Genomic DNA, 17,459 nt, shown 5'->3' on the forward strand with positions numbered 1-17,459 from the left:
ACTGAAATATTTACAGATACAATGACAGGTCTGGGATTTGCCTCAGAATTGTCCTGTAGAAGGATGGGGATTGAGGAAGATTTAGATGTAACGGGATTGGACGTGAATGGGGGATTTGCTCTAGCTGGGTGATGGGTACTTCGAGGTCTATTGTACAATTCTTTGTATATGTTTGAAATTTTCCGAAAGTTTAAAAAGGAAAAGGTGCAAGTCAAATATCGAAATCACCGAAGGTTCTGGGCAGGTGTTTTTAAGCGGTGGTGTAAATTGGAAGAAGGGCAGCTGGGGAACTAACTGAAGAAAAAAACTGATTTGGGGCTGGGTTACACTGAACACAATTTGAGGACATCTGAGTAGGAAAGTTCAAGGAATCAGGTGGTAATATAGGGTCGGAACTTGGGAGAGAAGTCTGTAGTCCTACACTTAGGACAATTACAGCCTTGAGCATAAAGACACTTTCAGAGGGTAGAGAATCGATGATTCCACCTCGGGAATGAAATGACTTAGGGTGCAGAAGGAAAATATAAGGAAGCCTGCTGAACCAGCAAAGGAGATAATTAGCTCAAGCCTCCACCTAAAATTTACTTTGGATTTAGGAACCTTTATCAGATATGGAGCTACATTTCACTGTTGCCACCTAGAGATTTGTAAAAAAAAATAGTTAAGGTGAAATAGTTCAGAACAATGTATTTTAAGAACACAATCAGGCCTCATCATCTCTGTAAACTGCAACCCTAACTTCCCTTTGGAAGTTGCACAATGCTATTTTGAAATGGTTTCAAACGCTTATTTGACCTGGAGCTGGCTCTTTGGTCCGTGTGCCCAGCTCCATTCTGGACTAGGTTTGCACCAAACACCAAAGTGGCTTTCACTGGACGCGAACGGGAAGTGGCCACTAGCTGCTTCGAAAATTTTAATTTCAGGGACCTACACAAGGAAGCCAGGGCAACAGAAACCAGATTCCCCAACAGTGCTCTCCACCCTGTTCACCCTGCGCTTAGGTCCGAGGACCTCATCTCTCCAGGCAGCTGTCTTTCTCCTCCAGTGAGTCTAAGTTACTGCACTGTGCTTACATGGAGAAGTCTATCAAAGTGGCGTTATTTTAAACTTTGCTTCCCGTCTGCCTAAGAGTGTGACATCTTGCTTTCAATAGTTGGGTTACTCTACACAAAGTATGTTGGTAGCAAGAACAGGACAGAAGGATGATGCAGGAAAATGGCATTCAAACAGCCTCCCAGAGTCAAATTGTTTTGAACAAAAATGTTAGGAGTTTGAACTTGATGTTCTTGAAAAAGACAAGTCCCAAAGGGGACATTACAGAGTGGTTTGCCCATAGTTCAAATACTTTACTATTGCAATGCAGCAGTCTTCTGCGTACATGTGACTTCCTCTGCTTTCCAAGGCGAAGTTTGAGATCACCAAGCCTGTTTATCATCAGTATCCAGAAAAGTACCTGACTTATAGCAAAATTCAAGCATGACTCAGTCAGTGAACATATGAACGAATGCACAAATAAGTCTCAGGATGTAGTCTTTTAGGAAGTAGAAATTATAAATATGATTTAGATGCCATTCTTTCAAAATCCCTTAAAAGGAGGGCATATTCACTTTTTCCGTCACTTAAAGCATTTATTTTTAAAACCATGTTTCCAGGGACTTCTCTGGTGGCGCAGTGGTTAAGAATCCGCCTGCCAATGCAGGGGACACGGGTTTGATCCCTGGTCCGAGAAGATTCTACATGCCAAGGAGCAAATGCGCCCGTATGCCACAACTACTGAGCCGGCACTCTAGAGCACGTGCACCTCAACGAAGAGTAGCCCCCGCTCGCCACAACTAAGAGAAAGCCCGCGTGCAGCAATGAAGACCCAACGCAGCCAAAAATAAACAAACTAATTAAAAAAAATTTAAAACCATGTTTCTAATGTCAAGAAATAACAATACCGTCCCTTAACAGCATGATGACTGAGTTAAACCGATGAGCTAAATTAATGACAGCTACTGCCAATGTTTCTTAGAGGAAAGAATAAAGGTGTTTATTTCATAGAGACACCATGAGGAAAAATAAATTAAAAAAACAACTGGCTTGCATTTCCTCCTGCAAGTCAGTCTCTCAGACTTAATTTGGAATTTGTTCTTTCTAGGCACCAAGAGAAAATGGGTTGCCACCTCTACACTCAAACTGGACGGTCTTCCCCAAGTAGTTTAGCTATGAGAAGGCAAAGGGGGCTGCTACACAGCGCTCCGTCCCCATCACTGCCTTCCTCCCCTGCAGAACATTTCCTGGCATCTGCACGTCATGTGGTTCTGCCTTCCTCTGCATGTCACGTGGTTCTGCCCTCCTTGTCCCCAATTTCAGCACCCCTCCCTTCAGGCTGCAAGGTAAGGCAGGACAGGAACACACGGCTGCCTGTCTCTTCGGTACAAAGTGTTTTTCCCCCATCTCAGATGTTAGGTCTTGTAAGAGGGCTAGTTAAGCATTCTGCCAAAGAGAACTGCCAATGATTTATGATTGCTGATGGTGCCCTTAATGGATTTTTATATAATTTAAAGACCTGCAGCATGATATGACCTCAGAGACCATTTAGTAAAATCTCTTTATTTTTTGGTTTTTTTTTTTTTTTTAATTAATTAATTTATTTTGTTTTTGTTTTTGGCTGTGTTGGGTCTTCGTTTCTGTGCGAGGGCTTTCTCTAGTTGCGGCAAGTGGGGGCCACTCTTCATCGCGGTGTGCGGGCCTCTCACTATCGCAGCCTCTCTTGTTGCGGAGCACAGGCTCCAGACGCGCAGTCTCAGTAGTTGTGGATCACGGACCCAGTTGCTCCGTGGCATGTAGGATCTTCCCAGACCAGGGCTCGAACCCGTGTCCCCTGCATTAGCAGGCAGATTCTCAACCACTGCGCCAGCAGGGAAGCCCTCTTTATTTTTAAAATGACAAAATTATCACCCAAAGTCCACAGTTTACATTAGTATTCACTCTTGGTGTTGTACATTCTATGGATTAGGACACATGTATAATGACATGTATTCACTATTACAGTATCATACAGAAAATTTTTTTTACTGCCATAAAAATCCTCTGTGCTCTGCCTATTCATCTCTCCTTCCCCCTTGATCCCCGGCAATTCACTGATCTTTTTCTTGTTTCCACAGTTTGGATGATAATGACGCGTTAACGCAGGTCCATCAATAGTAACAAATGCACCACTGCGGTAGGGTGTCGATAATGGGGGAGGCTGTGCATGGGGTGGGGGCAGGGTGGGTACGGGATATCTTTGTACCTTCCTTCAATTTTGCTGTGAACCTAGCACTGCCCTAAAAAAAAACCAAAGTCTTAAAAAATAACAAAATGGAGACTTTGACAGGCTAAGTGACCTGACTCAGGTCACAGAGCTGGCTCCCCGTGGACCAACACTAGAATGCAGGTTCTTTATGGTGCAAGCTTTATGCACCACACGTTGCTACCCTGCATCCCGCAATAACAAGAAAAAGTCAAGAAATACTTACTGGAGGATCTCCTCTAGGTCCAACTGAATCACCCGCTCACGAGAGGGAAGTGGGGCAGGTCCTGAAGTTTACATCTGGGTTCTGTTTTCACCATCTCCCCACCTCCGTCCAGGACCGCACACACCCCAGTGCCTCCAGGCTTTTGCTAACGCTGTGCTCTGTGCCTGGAAGACTTCCTCCTCCATCTCCAGCTGCTACTTGCCCCTGAAGGTGATGCTTCCTCTGGGCAGAATGAATCCCTCTCTCACAATCCCCAACTCTGAGTACTTTGCAGATAACTCAATTATAGAATGTGTTAAGTACTGTAGTTACTTATTAGCCCTCCAATTAGACCCTGAGCTCCATCAAGCAGGACTGGATCTTAATTACATTTGCATTTCCAGAAACAAACTCTGTGATGGGGTACAATTTATGTGCTCACAAAAATGTAGAGAGGACACAAATCTGAAGTTTCTCTTTTCCAGAGTACACTTTAAGAGTACACTGTATTTAAAAATAAATATAGCTTCTACAATGAAGCAGCTGATAGAATATATTGAATATTGTACACTTAAGAGTTCTGGTAGGGGACAAACTATGTATCACTAAGATATACAAATATTCTTTCCTTTACATTAGAAACATGATTGTCAATGGTACTGTAATTTTTCATTGTTCTGAAACTGTTAATAACCATTTAAGTTAATAATAATATAGGCAATCATTTGCTTTAAAAATAAAAAATCACACAAAATATATAAAGTATATAAAGAACAGTTTGGTCCTCAGTCATGGGTACTCAATGGGAGTCATTTTGGAAGGTTATAAGGCCATCAATTATGAGGAGGCACAGATTAAATAATGAACTTGGAAAAGTCTAGTTTTAGATTATGATCACGTAAGAACAAGGCCAAAAAAATCAAGGTCAGGTAGTCACTGTTTAGAGTCCTTGCTGCTTTAGGACCAAAATTACATTAATTGTGTTAAAGCAAAAAACTACAATAATCTACTTTGCAAGTTTCAAATAATCAATTGTTTCATTCAAGATTTAAAGAGATAAAGTAAATGTTAACACACTGAACAAAGATGGTTAAGCTGTTTTTTCCTAGCACATACACAATGTATAATGGTACATTATTAGAATTAAAGTTTTAGATCAAAAAACTATCTTTTTAAAGTATCTTTTGCTCTACTTTATAGGTTCCTGTGAATTGTATTTTCCCTAAACACAGCATTTGATCTGTTTATCTATTTTACTTTATAAGCAATTGATAGAAATGTAAATATACATATATGTAGAAGTGGCTATCTTTTACATAGGACAGCCCAGAATTTAGTAATATGTATAGGCTTTCTGGCTGTTTTACTTACACATAAAATGAATTTTAGAGAAGAAACATATTTGGTATTTATTCTAATGAAAGCATATTAATTACAATATATTTTTGAAGGTTAGTTATTTTTAAAATCTTCATTTTTAAATTCAGATGATGCTCAACCTTTTAACAGGAAGGTTGGTTTGTTAGATTTGGCCATCTTTCTTTATTACTCTTAAAGTTCAAATATAAAACAAGGAGGAATGTACGTCTATTAAAAAATATGAATACTTGTAGCAATAGTTTAAATTATTTGGCCCACAAAAATATTGCTTAAGAAATCAAGTTCAGCTTAATTGTAGGGAAATGTAATTATGTCCAAGGCTGGGATAGTTTACTCTCCTTTTGGCTGCAGGTTATACTTTTGTGGCTGGAAAAAATGTTCTTCAATAGCACTGACTAGTTCATTTAGTTCTTTCTTCAGCTGCTCGGGATCACTGCAAAATAAAGGGGAAAAAAATTCCAGGTCAGTGGATTATTCCAAAGCATATTTTAAAGACTCCTCACATAGATCAATTAACATTGATATTTACCCTTAAGCGGAGGGCTAAATCAGACAAAACAGAACTCCAGCTACTTAAGCATGGGAACACATCTGTGATGTAGACAAAAAACTCATGTGACAATATTCATTATTTTCCGCAAAGGCCTTCCTGAGGTCTCTACTATAAACAAAAGCACCCCTTTGCACTTCTCGTAAGAATTTTTAGGAAACACAATGTGTAGCCTAGCATCCCTAAAAGCTCTGTCTGTACCTAACAGTGCAGAGAAAACTTTCATGACTTCAGCTGTCATTAAATCCTGCTGAACTTTTACAAATGACATGGCTGGCAAGTCTTTGGTCCCCCAGGATATGAATGTTCTTGATCCTGTTTGTCTTCAAACTATCGGGAGCTCGGCTACAGCGTCCTGTGTAAGGCCTTCCCAGGATGGAAGAGCTGGGGAGCCTCCTAGTGGGCCAGCTGGTCACTCACCCGGAACTCAGACCCCCTGAGACCCCCTGTTTATTTTATTTTATTTTTTTTAACATCTTTATTGGAGTATAATTGCTTTACAATGGTGTGTTAGTTTCTGCTTTATAACAAGGTGAATCAGCTATACATATACATATATCGCCATATCTCCTCCCTCTTGCATCTCCCTCCCACCTTCCCTACCCCACCCCTCTAGGTGGACACAAAGCACCGAGCTGATCTCCCTGTGCTATGCGGCTGCTTTTTATTCTACTTTGGGAACAAAAGGGTCACAACTAAAGTATAAACAAAAATCTTGGGAACTAGATCCCTTTAAGGAAACTAAGTTTTCAAGCATGTGGAAAACACTCATTTATGTGCAAACAATTGGAAGGTTGATAACAGATAAAACAGACTTGTAATTAGACAGGTGTCTAATTTATGTGGCAGCCTTACATATCAGGTTACTAGTATGAGGTGAGTTACTATAAGTACTTAAAACCAAAAAGCTCAATAGAAAAACGTAAATCCTTCAATTCAAACTTTTAATACTTCATACTTGACCACCTTTAATATATGCAAACTTAATTTTAACAGAAAGGGCAATCTTTGTAATTAGTTAATATCATTTTTGCATTGTAACAGCTAACCAGTACAACTAAAACAATCCATTTTATTACAGACATTAATTCTGGCTGTACTACTTACTAGCTGTGTGCCCTTGGGCAAGTGATTTAACCTTTCAAAGGCCCAGATTCCTCATCTGTAAAATTGAGATAAAGACTTTATTTTCTCAAGAGAGTTGTATAGATTGAGATAAATTATAGAAAGCAATTAGCACAGAACCTGGCCCAAAAACCTCAATAAATGTAGCTATCATTATAATTATTTTTACCCCCCATTGGTAACATATATAGTAATTATGCTTCATAAATACATATGAATTACACAAGTCTTTTCTTTTCCTTCTCCATAAATGTGCTTTGAAGAAAATAACCGTTCTCAGGAAGGCACACTGACTAATAATTACTGTTTTTTTTTAAAAAATATAAATTTATTTATTTATTTATTTTTGGCTGAGTTGGGTCTTTGTTGCTGCACGCGGGCTTTCTCTAGTTGTGGCGAGAGGGGGCTACTCTTCATTGCGGTGCGCGGGCCTTTCATTGTGGTGGCTTCTCTTGTTGCGGAGCACGGGCTCTAGGCGTGCGGGCTTCAGTAGTTGTGGCACGTGGGCTCAGTAGTTGTGGCTCGTGGGCTCTAGAGCACAGGCTCAGTAGTTGTGGCGCACGGGCTTAGTTGCTCTGCGGCATGTGGGATCTTCCCGGACCAGGGCTCAAACCCGTGTCCCCTGCATTGGCAGGCGGATTCCTAACCACTACGCCACCAGGGAAGCCCTTATTGGTTTTCTTAAAACAATATACATAAAACAAAACTCATCAATGAATTTACTATATATCTCCTGCTGGTTTTGTTTCTCTGTTAGCACCCTGGCTTGACATTATTACCTAAATCTTGACATAGTAAGAGAGTGTCCTTGTTCTTAGGAATTGAGTATTTAAGTCTGCGACTTATTTTCAAATGGCTGAGAAAACAAATAAACCAACCCAAATATATAATATTGATATGTATGGTGAGTGAGAGCAAATATTGCAAAATGTTAGCAACTGCTGAAACTAGGTTAGGGTAGGCAAACTATGGCTTGTGGCCTGTTTGTGTAAATAGTTTTATTGGAACACAGACACACCTATTCTTTTATGTCTGTGGCAGCTTTCCAGCTACAACAGCAGAGCTGAGTGGTTATAACAAGGGCTATATGGTCTGCAATCCCTAAAATAGTTACTATTTGGCTCTTTACAGAAAAAGTTTGTCAACCCCTAGTCTATGTGAGGAGTATGTGGGTATTCACTATATTATTTCTACATTTCTATAGGTTTGAAATTTTTCACAATAAAAAGTTGGACAAAACTAAAGACATCAAGGGAATTCCCTGGCAGTCAAGTGGTTAGGACTCTGTGCTTTCACTGCCGAGGGCACAGGTTTGATCCATGGTTGGGGAACTAAGATCCCACAAGCTGTGCGGCACAGCCAAAAAAAACCCCCCAAAACAAAAAACAAACAAAAAACAACAACTAAAGACATCAACCCCAACAAAAATATTTTTTAAAAGCAGGACTTATATTTGAAAAAGATTTTCTATTCAAAAGGGTTAGTGGGTTGCGGAATTCTATGAATGAATGAAATTCATGATATAAAATATATTAATAATACTTAACGTTATCAGAAAGTAAGGAAACCTTAGCCATGGCTTTATTGTTGTTGTGTGTTAGTTATGCTCATGCCTTGCTTGAGCCCTGACAGTATATCTATGGGCTGACCTAGTGCCTAATGTTTCATTTAGTAAATGGGAGCAACATTTCAATGACTATAATAAAAGGACAAATTTTCAAAGTATTTTCAGCAATTCAGAAACTAATATTTGAATTTAAGTCCACTCAATAAGCCATGTGAAAAATGTAAATACCATAGATCCTTAAACAGTAAGTTGTATTGTTATTATAAAAGAAAGTTTTCTAAAATATTACACATATTTTCACAGGATAATGAAAAGGAAAAAATACATAGAGAAAATAGATCTTTAAATTGGACTTATGTCCATTTGTTTTCAAAAGAATGAGATACAGAAATATGAAAACACTAAGTGAGAATGAGAATTATTCAGAAGAAGATTCAGGGCTGATTTGGGTGTGGCTTGCTATTTCCTTTATGATAAAGTCCCCAACAGGTGACTATTCTGAGCTCTTGTATCCATGTTTTATAGTTTTGTTTTGTTTTAATATTTCTTGCGTTGCTATCAGCCCTCACTTCTTCATGCCTAAGGAAAGTCCAACTGTAGCAAATCTTCCCTGCCCCTCTAATCTGCTACATTTAATCTGCTATTAGCTCGCTGATTTAAGATGCTCAGAAAATTTCCTCTGCTCTTATTTCCACACAACGTAAATTTGGTTCACAAGCCAGAAAAACCCTATGGACAAAGCTTTGGAGTGTATGTACCATTACTACCTAGGCCTGTGTCGTCTACTACAGTAGCCACTAGCCACACGTGGCTATGGTGCAATTGAAATGTGGTTAGTTCAGCAGAGGAACTGAATTTTTCATTTCATTTAAGTTAACTAATTGAAATTCAAATTTGAAAACTAGCACTTGATTCAGTTATTGGAAAACTTAAGTATGTTTGCAACAACTTGGGTGTCAAAATCTACTTTTTCAACTGCAAATTTTATGAACTCTAAATACAGATTAAGGGGACCTCCCTGGTGGTCCAGTGGCTAAGACTCCACGCTCCCAATGCAAGGGGCCTGGGTTTGATCCCTACTCGGGGAACTAGAGCCCACATGCCGCAACAAAAGATCCAACATGCCGCAACAAAAGATCCTGCATGCCGCAACGAAGATCTCACGAGCCGCAACTAAGACTCGGCACAGCCAAATAAATAAATATTAAAAAAAAAAATACATTTAAAGTATTTCCAAAAAAATATAGCATTCGAATTTGAGATGTGTGGTAAGTGTAAAATACTGTATAGATTTTGAAGACTTAGTGTGAAAAAAATTTTTTAAAATATCTCATTAATAATTTTTATAGTGATTACATGTTGTAATGTTAATATTTAAAATACTTAGTTAAATAAATATATTATCTGTTTCTTTTCACTATTTAAAATTGTGTCTAGGAGAAAATTTCAAGTTGCATATGTGGCTCACATTTTATTCCTGTTGGACAGCACTGACTTAATTCACTTTTTAAAAAAATTTCCTGCTTTTTAAAAAATTATTTTTATTTATTTATTTATTTATCTTTATTTTTTGGCTGCGCTGGGTCTTCATTGCTGCGCACGGGCTTTCTCTAGTTGTGGCGAGCGGGGGCTACTCTTTGTTGCGGTACATGGGCTTCTCATTGCGGTGGCTTCTCTTGTTGTGGAGCATGGGCTCTAGGCACACGGGCTTCAGTAGTTGTGGCACGTGGGCTCAGTAGTTGTGGCTTGCGGGCTCTAGAGCGCAGGCTCAGTAGTTGTGGCACACGGGCTTAGTTGCTCCGCGGCACGTGGGATCTTCCCCGACCAGGACTTGAACTCCTGTCCCCTGCATTGGCAGGAGGATTCTTAACCACTGTGCCACCAGGGAAGTCCCAAATTTCCTGATTTTGAACTGTATTCTGAATAGAGAAATGATAGCTAAGTGACTGTTAAATAGGTGTATAACATGACATTTACACGTGCTAGCTACATGTACCACGGCTGATAAAGTTCAAAATGTTACAGGTGTTGGAAAGTGACCAACTCAAACCCTTAACCAAGGTCACAAAACACGACCCTGAAGCTATCAGACCATCGGCTCTTTGGTGGTAAGGACTCGTTCTGCTGTGGCTCTTCATCTGCCCCAAGACCCAGCATGACTTACACACAATAGGTGCTCAAAGATATTTGTTGAATGGACGTGTAATGCATTTTAATTTATTGTATCAGAAACACGGAGAAAAAGAGAAAAAGTCATTGGTGCCAGCCTCAAATATAAAGTACTAGAAAAAGTAAATTTTATTATTATTACTGAAATTAGGAATGAAATTTTCCCATACAGGGAAGTTTGGGGTAGAAGGAAATAACCAAGTAGGAAGTAAGCACTCTTGTCCCTAAACGCTCAAGGGCCTGTTACTGTCACAATAGTGCTGCAGGTTCTGAAACAACATTCCTAATTAAACCACATATTGGAAAGATAAAATATTTTACTTAGCGTCTGAATAGAATTTAGGAAGTTTAGGGAATAAATATCACAGCAGCTGCCATCCATAGCATACCTATTTCCAGGGGGGGCGCGCAGTTCCGAATAGTACTTGATTTTGGGCTCTGTCCCACTGGTCCGAATGGTGGCCACGCCTCCATTAGCAAAGGTAAAGGTGATCATTTGGCTGCTTTTACTAGTAGGGAGAACCTAGGAATTAATTTACACGTTATAAATTTAAGTAGTAATAACATAAGCTGTTCTTACCTGACTAATATTTTCCCCTGAATAAGCAAGAAAGTAAATGCAAAACAAAGAAGAAAAGAACATTTTTGAGGAAATCAGAAAATGTACTCTGTGTAAATGAAATAAGTAATAATACGGCAATTTGTGAAAATTAACTTTGTATATTACTTTTTACCTCCATGGTTCTATTAAAGCTACTAAAGTTTTACTAAAATTGAAGCACATCATTTCACAAGAAATTGCTTTAAACCGATTAATAATGCATTACCAAAACCCCACAAAACACTAGGCTTATTTCACTTTCAAGGGCTTCTGGTAGATGTATTCTTAGCTGATTGCTCTCCAAACTCCACTAAAAAGACTGAAGCATTAAAATCAAAAAACACACAAGGGCAAAGAGGCAGCAGCAGTTGAGGGGGTTGCCAACTAATCGTGGCAGTCAGAAACCAGGTGGAGGGGCAGAAGTGACCTGATGGAACACAGAAGAATGACCTCGGAGCCCCTGTAGCAGGCAGGTAAGAACCGAGTCAGCATGTTCTGCAGGGCCCTGGTAAAGCTCACTACCTGGGGCACCTGGTACTGCAAAGGCAGGCGTGAGACAAAGGAGCTATTAGATCCTCCCAAATCCCCATCTTCTGCCCACGTGGTCAACCAACCACCTCATCAGGAGATGGTTTAAATCTCTGGTGTAATTGAACCAGAAGGGCTCTCAGAAGCTGGGGACGCTGGGCACCATGGAGGGCAGGGCATGGAGAAAACTTAGAGTAAGTCAGAGTCTGCACGCTGAATGCTCAAACCCCTCCTCCCAGGTCCGCAGCACCTCTCCACCACTTCTGGGGCCTCAGCATCCCAGCTTATTACCCTCAGGCAGGAGATTAGGGTGGGAGTGAGGCGTCCCCAGGAGACCTTGAGGGAAATAAAGACAATACAGAGGAAACAAGATCTACATTTTAAAAAAGCTATAATTAATATCCTTAAGAGAGGTAAGATATAATACACATGAAACAAGAATAAGATGTTACTTTTAATAAATGAGAGAAAAAGAGCTGAAATGTTCAGAGAAGCATTGAAAGTTAATGTTGAGGTAATCTCCCCAAAAGTAGGAAAGAAGGCTATAGATGGACAGTGGGAAAAAAGAAACACGGAAAGTAGAACATCACTCCAGGAGTGTCAGCATCTAAGAACCTGTCAAGAAGGACTTGTCAAGAAGGTGAGAACAGAAAATGCAAGGGAAGAGGTGACTTGAAAAACAACCATCCAGCATCCTTCTTTGACAAAAATCAAGAGAATTTCTCAGAACTGAAAGAAATGACTCCATAGATCAACAAAGACCAACCAAGTATCCAGAAAAATGAATGAAAAGAGACCCATACTACAAGCATATCACTGAAATTTTAGAACCCCAAGTTTAGCGGAAAGTTCCTAATGTCTTCTCATGGAGAAGAAAACAAATGGCACGGAAAGGACTGAATGAGTATGGCGTTCTCATCCCTGAATGCAGCACACAGCAGGTCCCAACTATTTCCTGAGTGAATGAATGATGGATGCTCAACGGCTTAACAAATACAGAGCAATGCTTTCCAAACTGTGAGTCAATAAAGCGTGAGGGTAGAGTAAGACATTTTCAGACCTAAACACGTCCAAAAATTTACCTCCTATTCATTTCTTCTCAGGAAGCTACTAGAGGATGTGATTTAGGAAGATAAATATAAAAAGAGGAAATCATGGGGTCTAGGAGCAAGGGACCCACCCCCAGAGAGTGGTGAAAGGGCATTTCCAGGATGACAGCTGGGTGTTCAACCCAGAGAGCAGAAGCCTCTCCCCAGAGGAAGGGACCAGGAGGGAGGTCACCAGAAACAAGATGGAACCAACAGTCCAGGTTGAAAACCCTACTGAGAGGTATTTGAAGGATGTGGGAAGAACTGGTGAGGGTTACATAGAAATCCACACAAATGAAAGCACAAAGCAGCTATTAATTACAGGAAAAGTAATTCTCTATACAAAGTAAGGGGAACCTAATCATAGTACACTACTCAGCTAAGCAAAAAACAATAGTTACCAGTCATAACAATACAAACATGGAATCTGATGTCACCAAGAGTTGTGGTATAAATGTACTGTGAGGACAGGGGAGAAGAGTCGTGAATGCTGGAAGTGTAAGAACTAAATCCCTATCTCCATAATAGAAAATTAATAAAGTCTAACACTGATAAGTCATAGTATCACCACATGGGCACATTGTTTAGAAATCTGGTGGTAAATACCAGGAGAAACAACTAAGAGGGAAGGTGGTTGTCTTGGCACATGGAAGTGAGACGGCAGGAGTTGGAACTGCCATGTTTAATCATAACACTTTTAATACTATTTGCCTTTAAAAACATATTGTGTGCAGATGTAAATTAAAAAATGTAAAAAGGTGAATATCAAAGCAAATGTCCATGTGATGAATTGGGAGATTGGGATTGACATATATACACTAATATGTATAAAAGGTATAACTAATAAGAACCTGCTGTATAAAAAAATAAATAAAATTCAAAAATTCAAAAAAAAAAAAAAAAGGCAAATGTCCAGTATCTCATAAGGATATTCTTACTCTCCTTCCTCTACCCCCCTGCCATAGTTAGCAATACTCTTCTGCCACATTTGAGCCTTCTTTTGACTCCAGTGGGGGAATCTACATGGTAGGAAGAATGCAAACTCATGCTTTACAGCTAACAACTCCTATATATTCAGAGAACAGGGTAAAACTAAGGAGGAAGCAAGCAGTGGTTCTCAAAGTTGGACCAGTAGCATTAGCATCAGCAGGGAACTTATTAGAAAGGCAAATAAGGGGTGGGCTGCAGCACTCAGTGTTTTAACCTGGCCACCAGGTGATTCTGATGCTTTTTCAAGTTCAACTGCTGAAAGAGAGGAAAAGCTGGGTTTGGAATCAGAAGACCCAGATTCTATCCCGAGCGTCACCAATTAGCTGTGTGACCACAGGCAGGTCTTACACTTCCGAGTACAGTTGTCCCTCGGTACCCGTGGAGGATTGGTTCCAGGAGCCCCCCCCACAGACACCAAAATTCATGGATGCTCAAGTCCATTAGATAAAATAGTGTAGTACAATCGACCCTCGGTATCCGCGGATGTGAATCCCTCAGATGATGAGGGAAGACTGTATCGATTTCCTGCTGTATTAAACCATGGCATTGGCTTACATGACTAGTGAGAACCCCTTTAGTTTCAGCTCATGATTTTTAACTATCTATATATTTTGATAGCTTATTTATAATAATGCCTAAAATCAGCTTCAATTAATTATATGATTAAGCTGAGCTATTCAAAGTATAGTCAAAAAGTAAATAGAGGCGAGTTTAATTGATAAAAGACATTACTTACAGCTTTTTTATCGGGTTGGCTATCATCATAGCCAGTTGTAAGGTCCCTAATGCCAGAAATTTCAAATTTGCCACAAGTTTTTGGGTAATTATTCTTCCCATCGTAGTTTCTAAGGTTTTCAAATAATTTTTTAATAGTGCCTTGATCGTGGCAGATGAAATACGAAGCTTTGGTGATATGGTAGCCGTACCTATCAATACAAACACAATTACATGCAAAATGAGGAACAAATAATTCTGCACAGTGTACACTGAACATGTATCAACCAGTATATTCTAAAACAAATAACCACGACTAATTTCAAAGGAATAATTCAGCATTAAAAAAGAAGTCCAACATTATAAAAGAGGTCCAACAATCTACCCCAGCGATCGCTGAACTGCTCTGTGGCCCTCAGCCTGAATTTCTAAGTAAAAGTTTCTCTATTGGAACGTAGCCACGCCATGCCCATTACCTTATGTATTGTGTCTGGCTGCTTTTGCACTACAAAGGCAGTGGTGAATAATTGCTTTAAAGACTAAACAGATGTTTTGTGAACACAGTCTTTTTTGACATTGGACACTTAAAAATCACATTCTTCCCTTAGCCATTTCTGCAACTAATGTTCTCATTTGTTAAGAATCAATGTCATCATGAATGGTAATTACTATTAAGTAGTTAAATATCAAAAGGAAAAGGTGATCCCTTATTTAGTTTTTATAGGCAATAGAATTCATAACCAAAGTAAGGACATCAGAAAGAATATTAGTATCTCATGCATAAGAACAGAGTAAAACATTAAAAAATATTACTACATGTGGGGATAACATGTTAACTGTATTTATTGTGATCATTTCACAATATAGATATACATTGAATCATTGTGTTGCACAACTGAAACGAAAGAAAAATTACTTCAATTTAACAGAGTCAATAGAAACTTACTCAACATAGATGGCCTTTAGCTGCTGAGACAAAGACAAATTCTTGGTTGCTAGAAAGCTGGCCAACTCTGCACTTATGACGGCGGCACTGACTCCATCTTTGTCCAGAACGAAAGGGCAGCACATATATCCTGCAGAAACACGTGTCATACACACACCCTGAGGAGTAGGTCCCTTTACACACTGTGTGTGCACACATCTATATGCTCCCTGCCTACTGCATAAGAGGTTGTCAGTATGTAAATGCTTCTCATTCACCACCATTACATTTAAGAATCTAGGCCAGTGCCTAGCACATAGCAGGCCTTCAAGAAGTATTTGCTGCGGTACAAACTACTATATATAAAATAACTAAGATACAAGGATGTATTGCACAACACAGGGAGTGTAGCCGATACTTTATAATAACTGTAACTGGAGTATAATCTATAAAAACATTGAATCACTATGTTGTACACATGAAATTAACATAATATTGTAATTCAACCATGCTTTAATTTAAAAAAAGAAAAGAAAAAAAGAGAAAGTATTTGTTGAATAACCTGTAAGGAGAGTCTGCCTCCTAGACAAATTGTACTCATTTTCCAGATGTAGACCAAATCCCTCTAGCTCACACAAAACTGTTTCCAATTGTTCTAGTCAATGCTTATTCTGTCTTCTCCGAATCCCCATATTTCTTACGAGTTAAATGATTCATCTTGACACCTAGCCTATACTCTTCTGTGTGGTTTCTAACCAGATCCATATAAACGGCTGTAGGCTAAGGTCAGTGTCATCCATTTCTTTCAGTCAGTGTGCAACTGATACGCAATAAATATCTGATAAACAAATATAAGAAAATCTTTTTTTTTTTTAAATAAAAAGCTATAGGAAGGCCAGGATTGCAGTTCTGAGAGCAAAAGAGCAAAAGTTGAGCTCTTACACACTTCATTCAATGAATTAGTTCAATGATGACCCTGTGTCTATGTTGCAGGGAACGTATGAACCGGAAGAGTATGTATTATATAATGAGTATGATGTACAATAACTTTTATTAAACAAAGAGCTAAAACAGCCCCAGCCCGAACATCTGCATTTCACGTTTCTATTGCTAGCTCTCCTTTCTTGCTCATTGATAGTGATCATTTAAGACAAGTGTTTTTCCATCATCCTGGCTGGTTCTTTCAGGTGACAGTCACTCTGATGAAAGTCCCACAACCATGCCTTGTCCTTTCTTCCGGACAGATCTCTGCAGAGCACTCTATGAGGGGGAGTGAACTATATTTGGCCTGGATATCAATACCATAGTGAGGAAATATCATAACTCCCCAAATAGGAGGATTCTGCAGCTACTACAGCCGTGTACAGAACATCACTGTTTACAATTATCTGGGCAAAGGATTCACTTCCTGACATGAATGGCTTGGTTATTTGTGAGATATTCTTTTCAGCTAAAAAAATCTGTGATGCCAACTTTGGGGTAGGACAGTTCAGCATTTGCTGAGCATCACAGAAGAAAAACAAACTGTGTGTTCCTGTTTCACAGTTAATCTTTTGAACCCAAATCCAAATCCACATCTTTGCCCATTTATTTGCATTCTATAAATTAACTGATCCCAGGATCATCATGATCAACTCTTACCAATAGCTTCTTCAAAAGCAAATAAGACATTTTTCCCCTGGTCTATTAGCTGTTTGGCTCGGTTTCCCATCCACTTAAAGCCAGTTAATGTTTCCTAAAAGGATAATCCAAGAGAGAAAGAAATGCCTTAGACCTTCTACAGAGCAAAAGAAAGAGAAAAGAGCAAGTCTCACAAACACCTTACCTCGAAGTGAAAGCCCTCCTTTAAGGCAATGGCCTGCAGGATTTTGGAGGAGACGGTGCTGGACAACATATATGTGTCTTTGAGGGCGCTGTGATCTTGGTTCTTTTCTTTCCAAGAAGTAAAGAGCCACCAGCCCAAGAGGGCCCCCAACTCGTTGCCTGAAAACACTCTCCATTCACCACTGAAAGAAAAAACAACTTATGCACAGCAGTGATCTCAAGAGAGATCACTTAATTGTGTAAGTAACAATGAAGGACAGAACAATTAAGCCAAACCAGGCTGAAAGTAGCCTCTGCAGGACTGTTCTTGTTATTCTTGTTTAAATAATAGGCCAGAAGCGCGACTGCCACTGCACAAACATCCGAGCAGCTACCGTGTCTCAGCCTGTTCGCCTAGACAAACACCCTGTCTTTGAAGAGCGTATAAAATAAGTACATCAGCGATGACACAGAAATGCTTTTATCTCAGTCTTCGGCAAAGGCTTTGGTTTTAAACATAACAGAAACATGCTGTCA

The 17,459-nt window shown here is 39.4% G+C and overlaps 1 protein-coding gene across 3 annotated transcripts in view; it reads right to left on the bottom strand.

Moving 5' to 3' along the window:
* Positions 1-672: 672 nt before the first annotated feature.
* Positions 673-17,459, bottom strand: part of PGM2 (phosphoglucomutase 2) — a 36,894-nt gene continuing 20,107 nt past the window's right edge. For 2 of the 3 annotated variants that reach the window (XM_082390566.1, XM_082390568.1), the window contains 6 exons: positions 16,945-17,125; positions 16,761-16,854; positions 15,141-15,270; positions 14,217-14,406; positions 10,663-10,796; positions 673-5,295 (listed from right to left, as the gene is read on the bottom strand). In XM_082390566.1, the coding sequence (XP_082246692.1) occupies positions 5,193-5,295; positions 10,663-10,796; positions 14,217-14,406; positions 15,141-15,270; positions 16,761-16,854; positions 16,945-17,125 (832 nt within the window). In that variant the 3' untranslated portion in view covers positions 673-5,192. Of the gene's footprint in view, positions 5,296-6,555; positions 6,575-10,662; positions 10,797-14,216; positions 14,407-15,140; positions 15,271-16,760; positions 16,855-16,944; positions 17,126-17,459 lie in introns of those variants that run through there. The other variant, XM_082390567.1, reaches the window with a different exon arrangement.

This window comes from Balaenoptera borealis, assembly GCF_965194805.1.
Source record: "Balaenoptera borealis genome assembly, chromosome: 4".
Classification (NCBI taxonomy): Eukaryota; Metazoa; Chordata; class Mammalia; order Artiodactyla; family Balaenopteridae; genus Balaenoptera; species Balaenoptera borealis.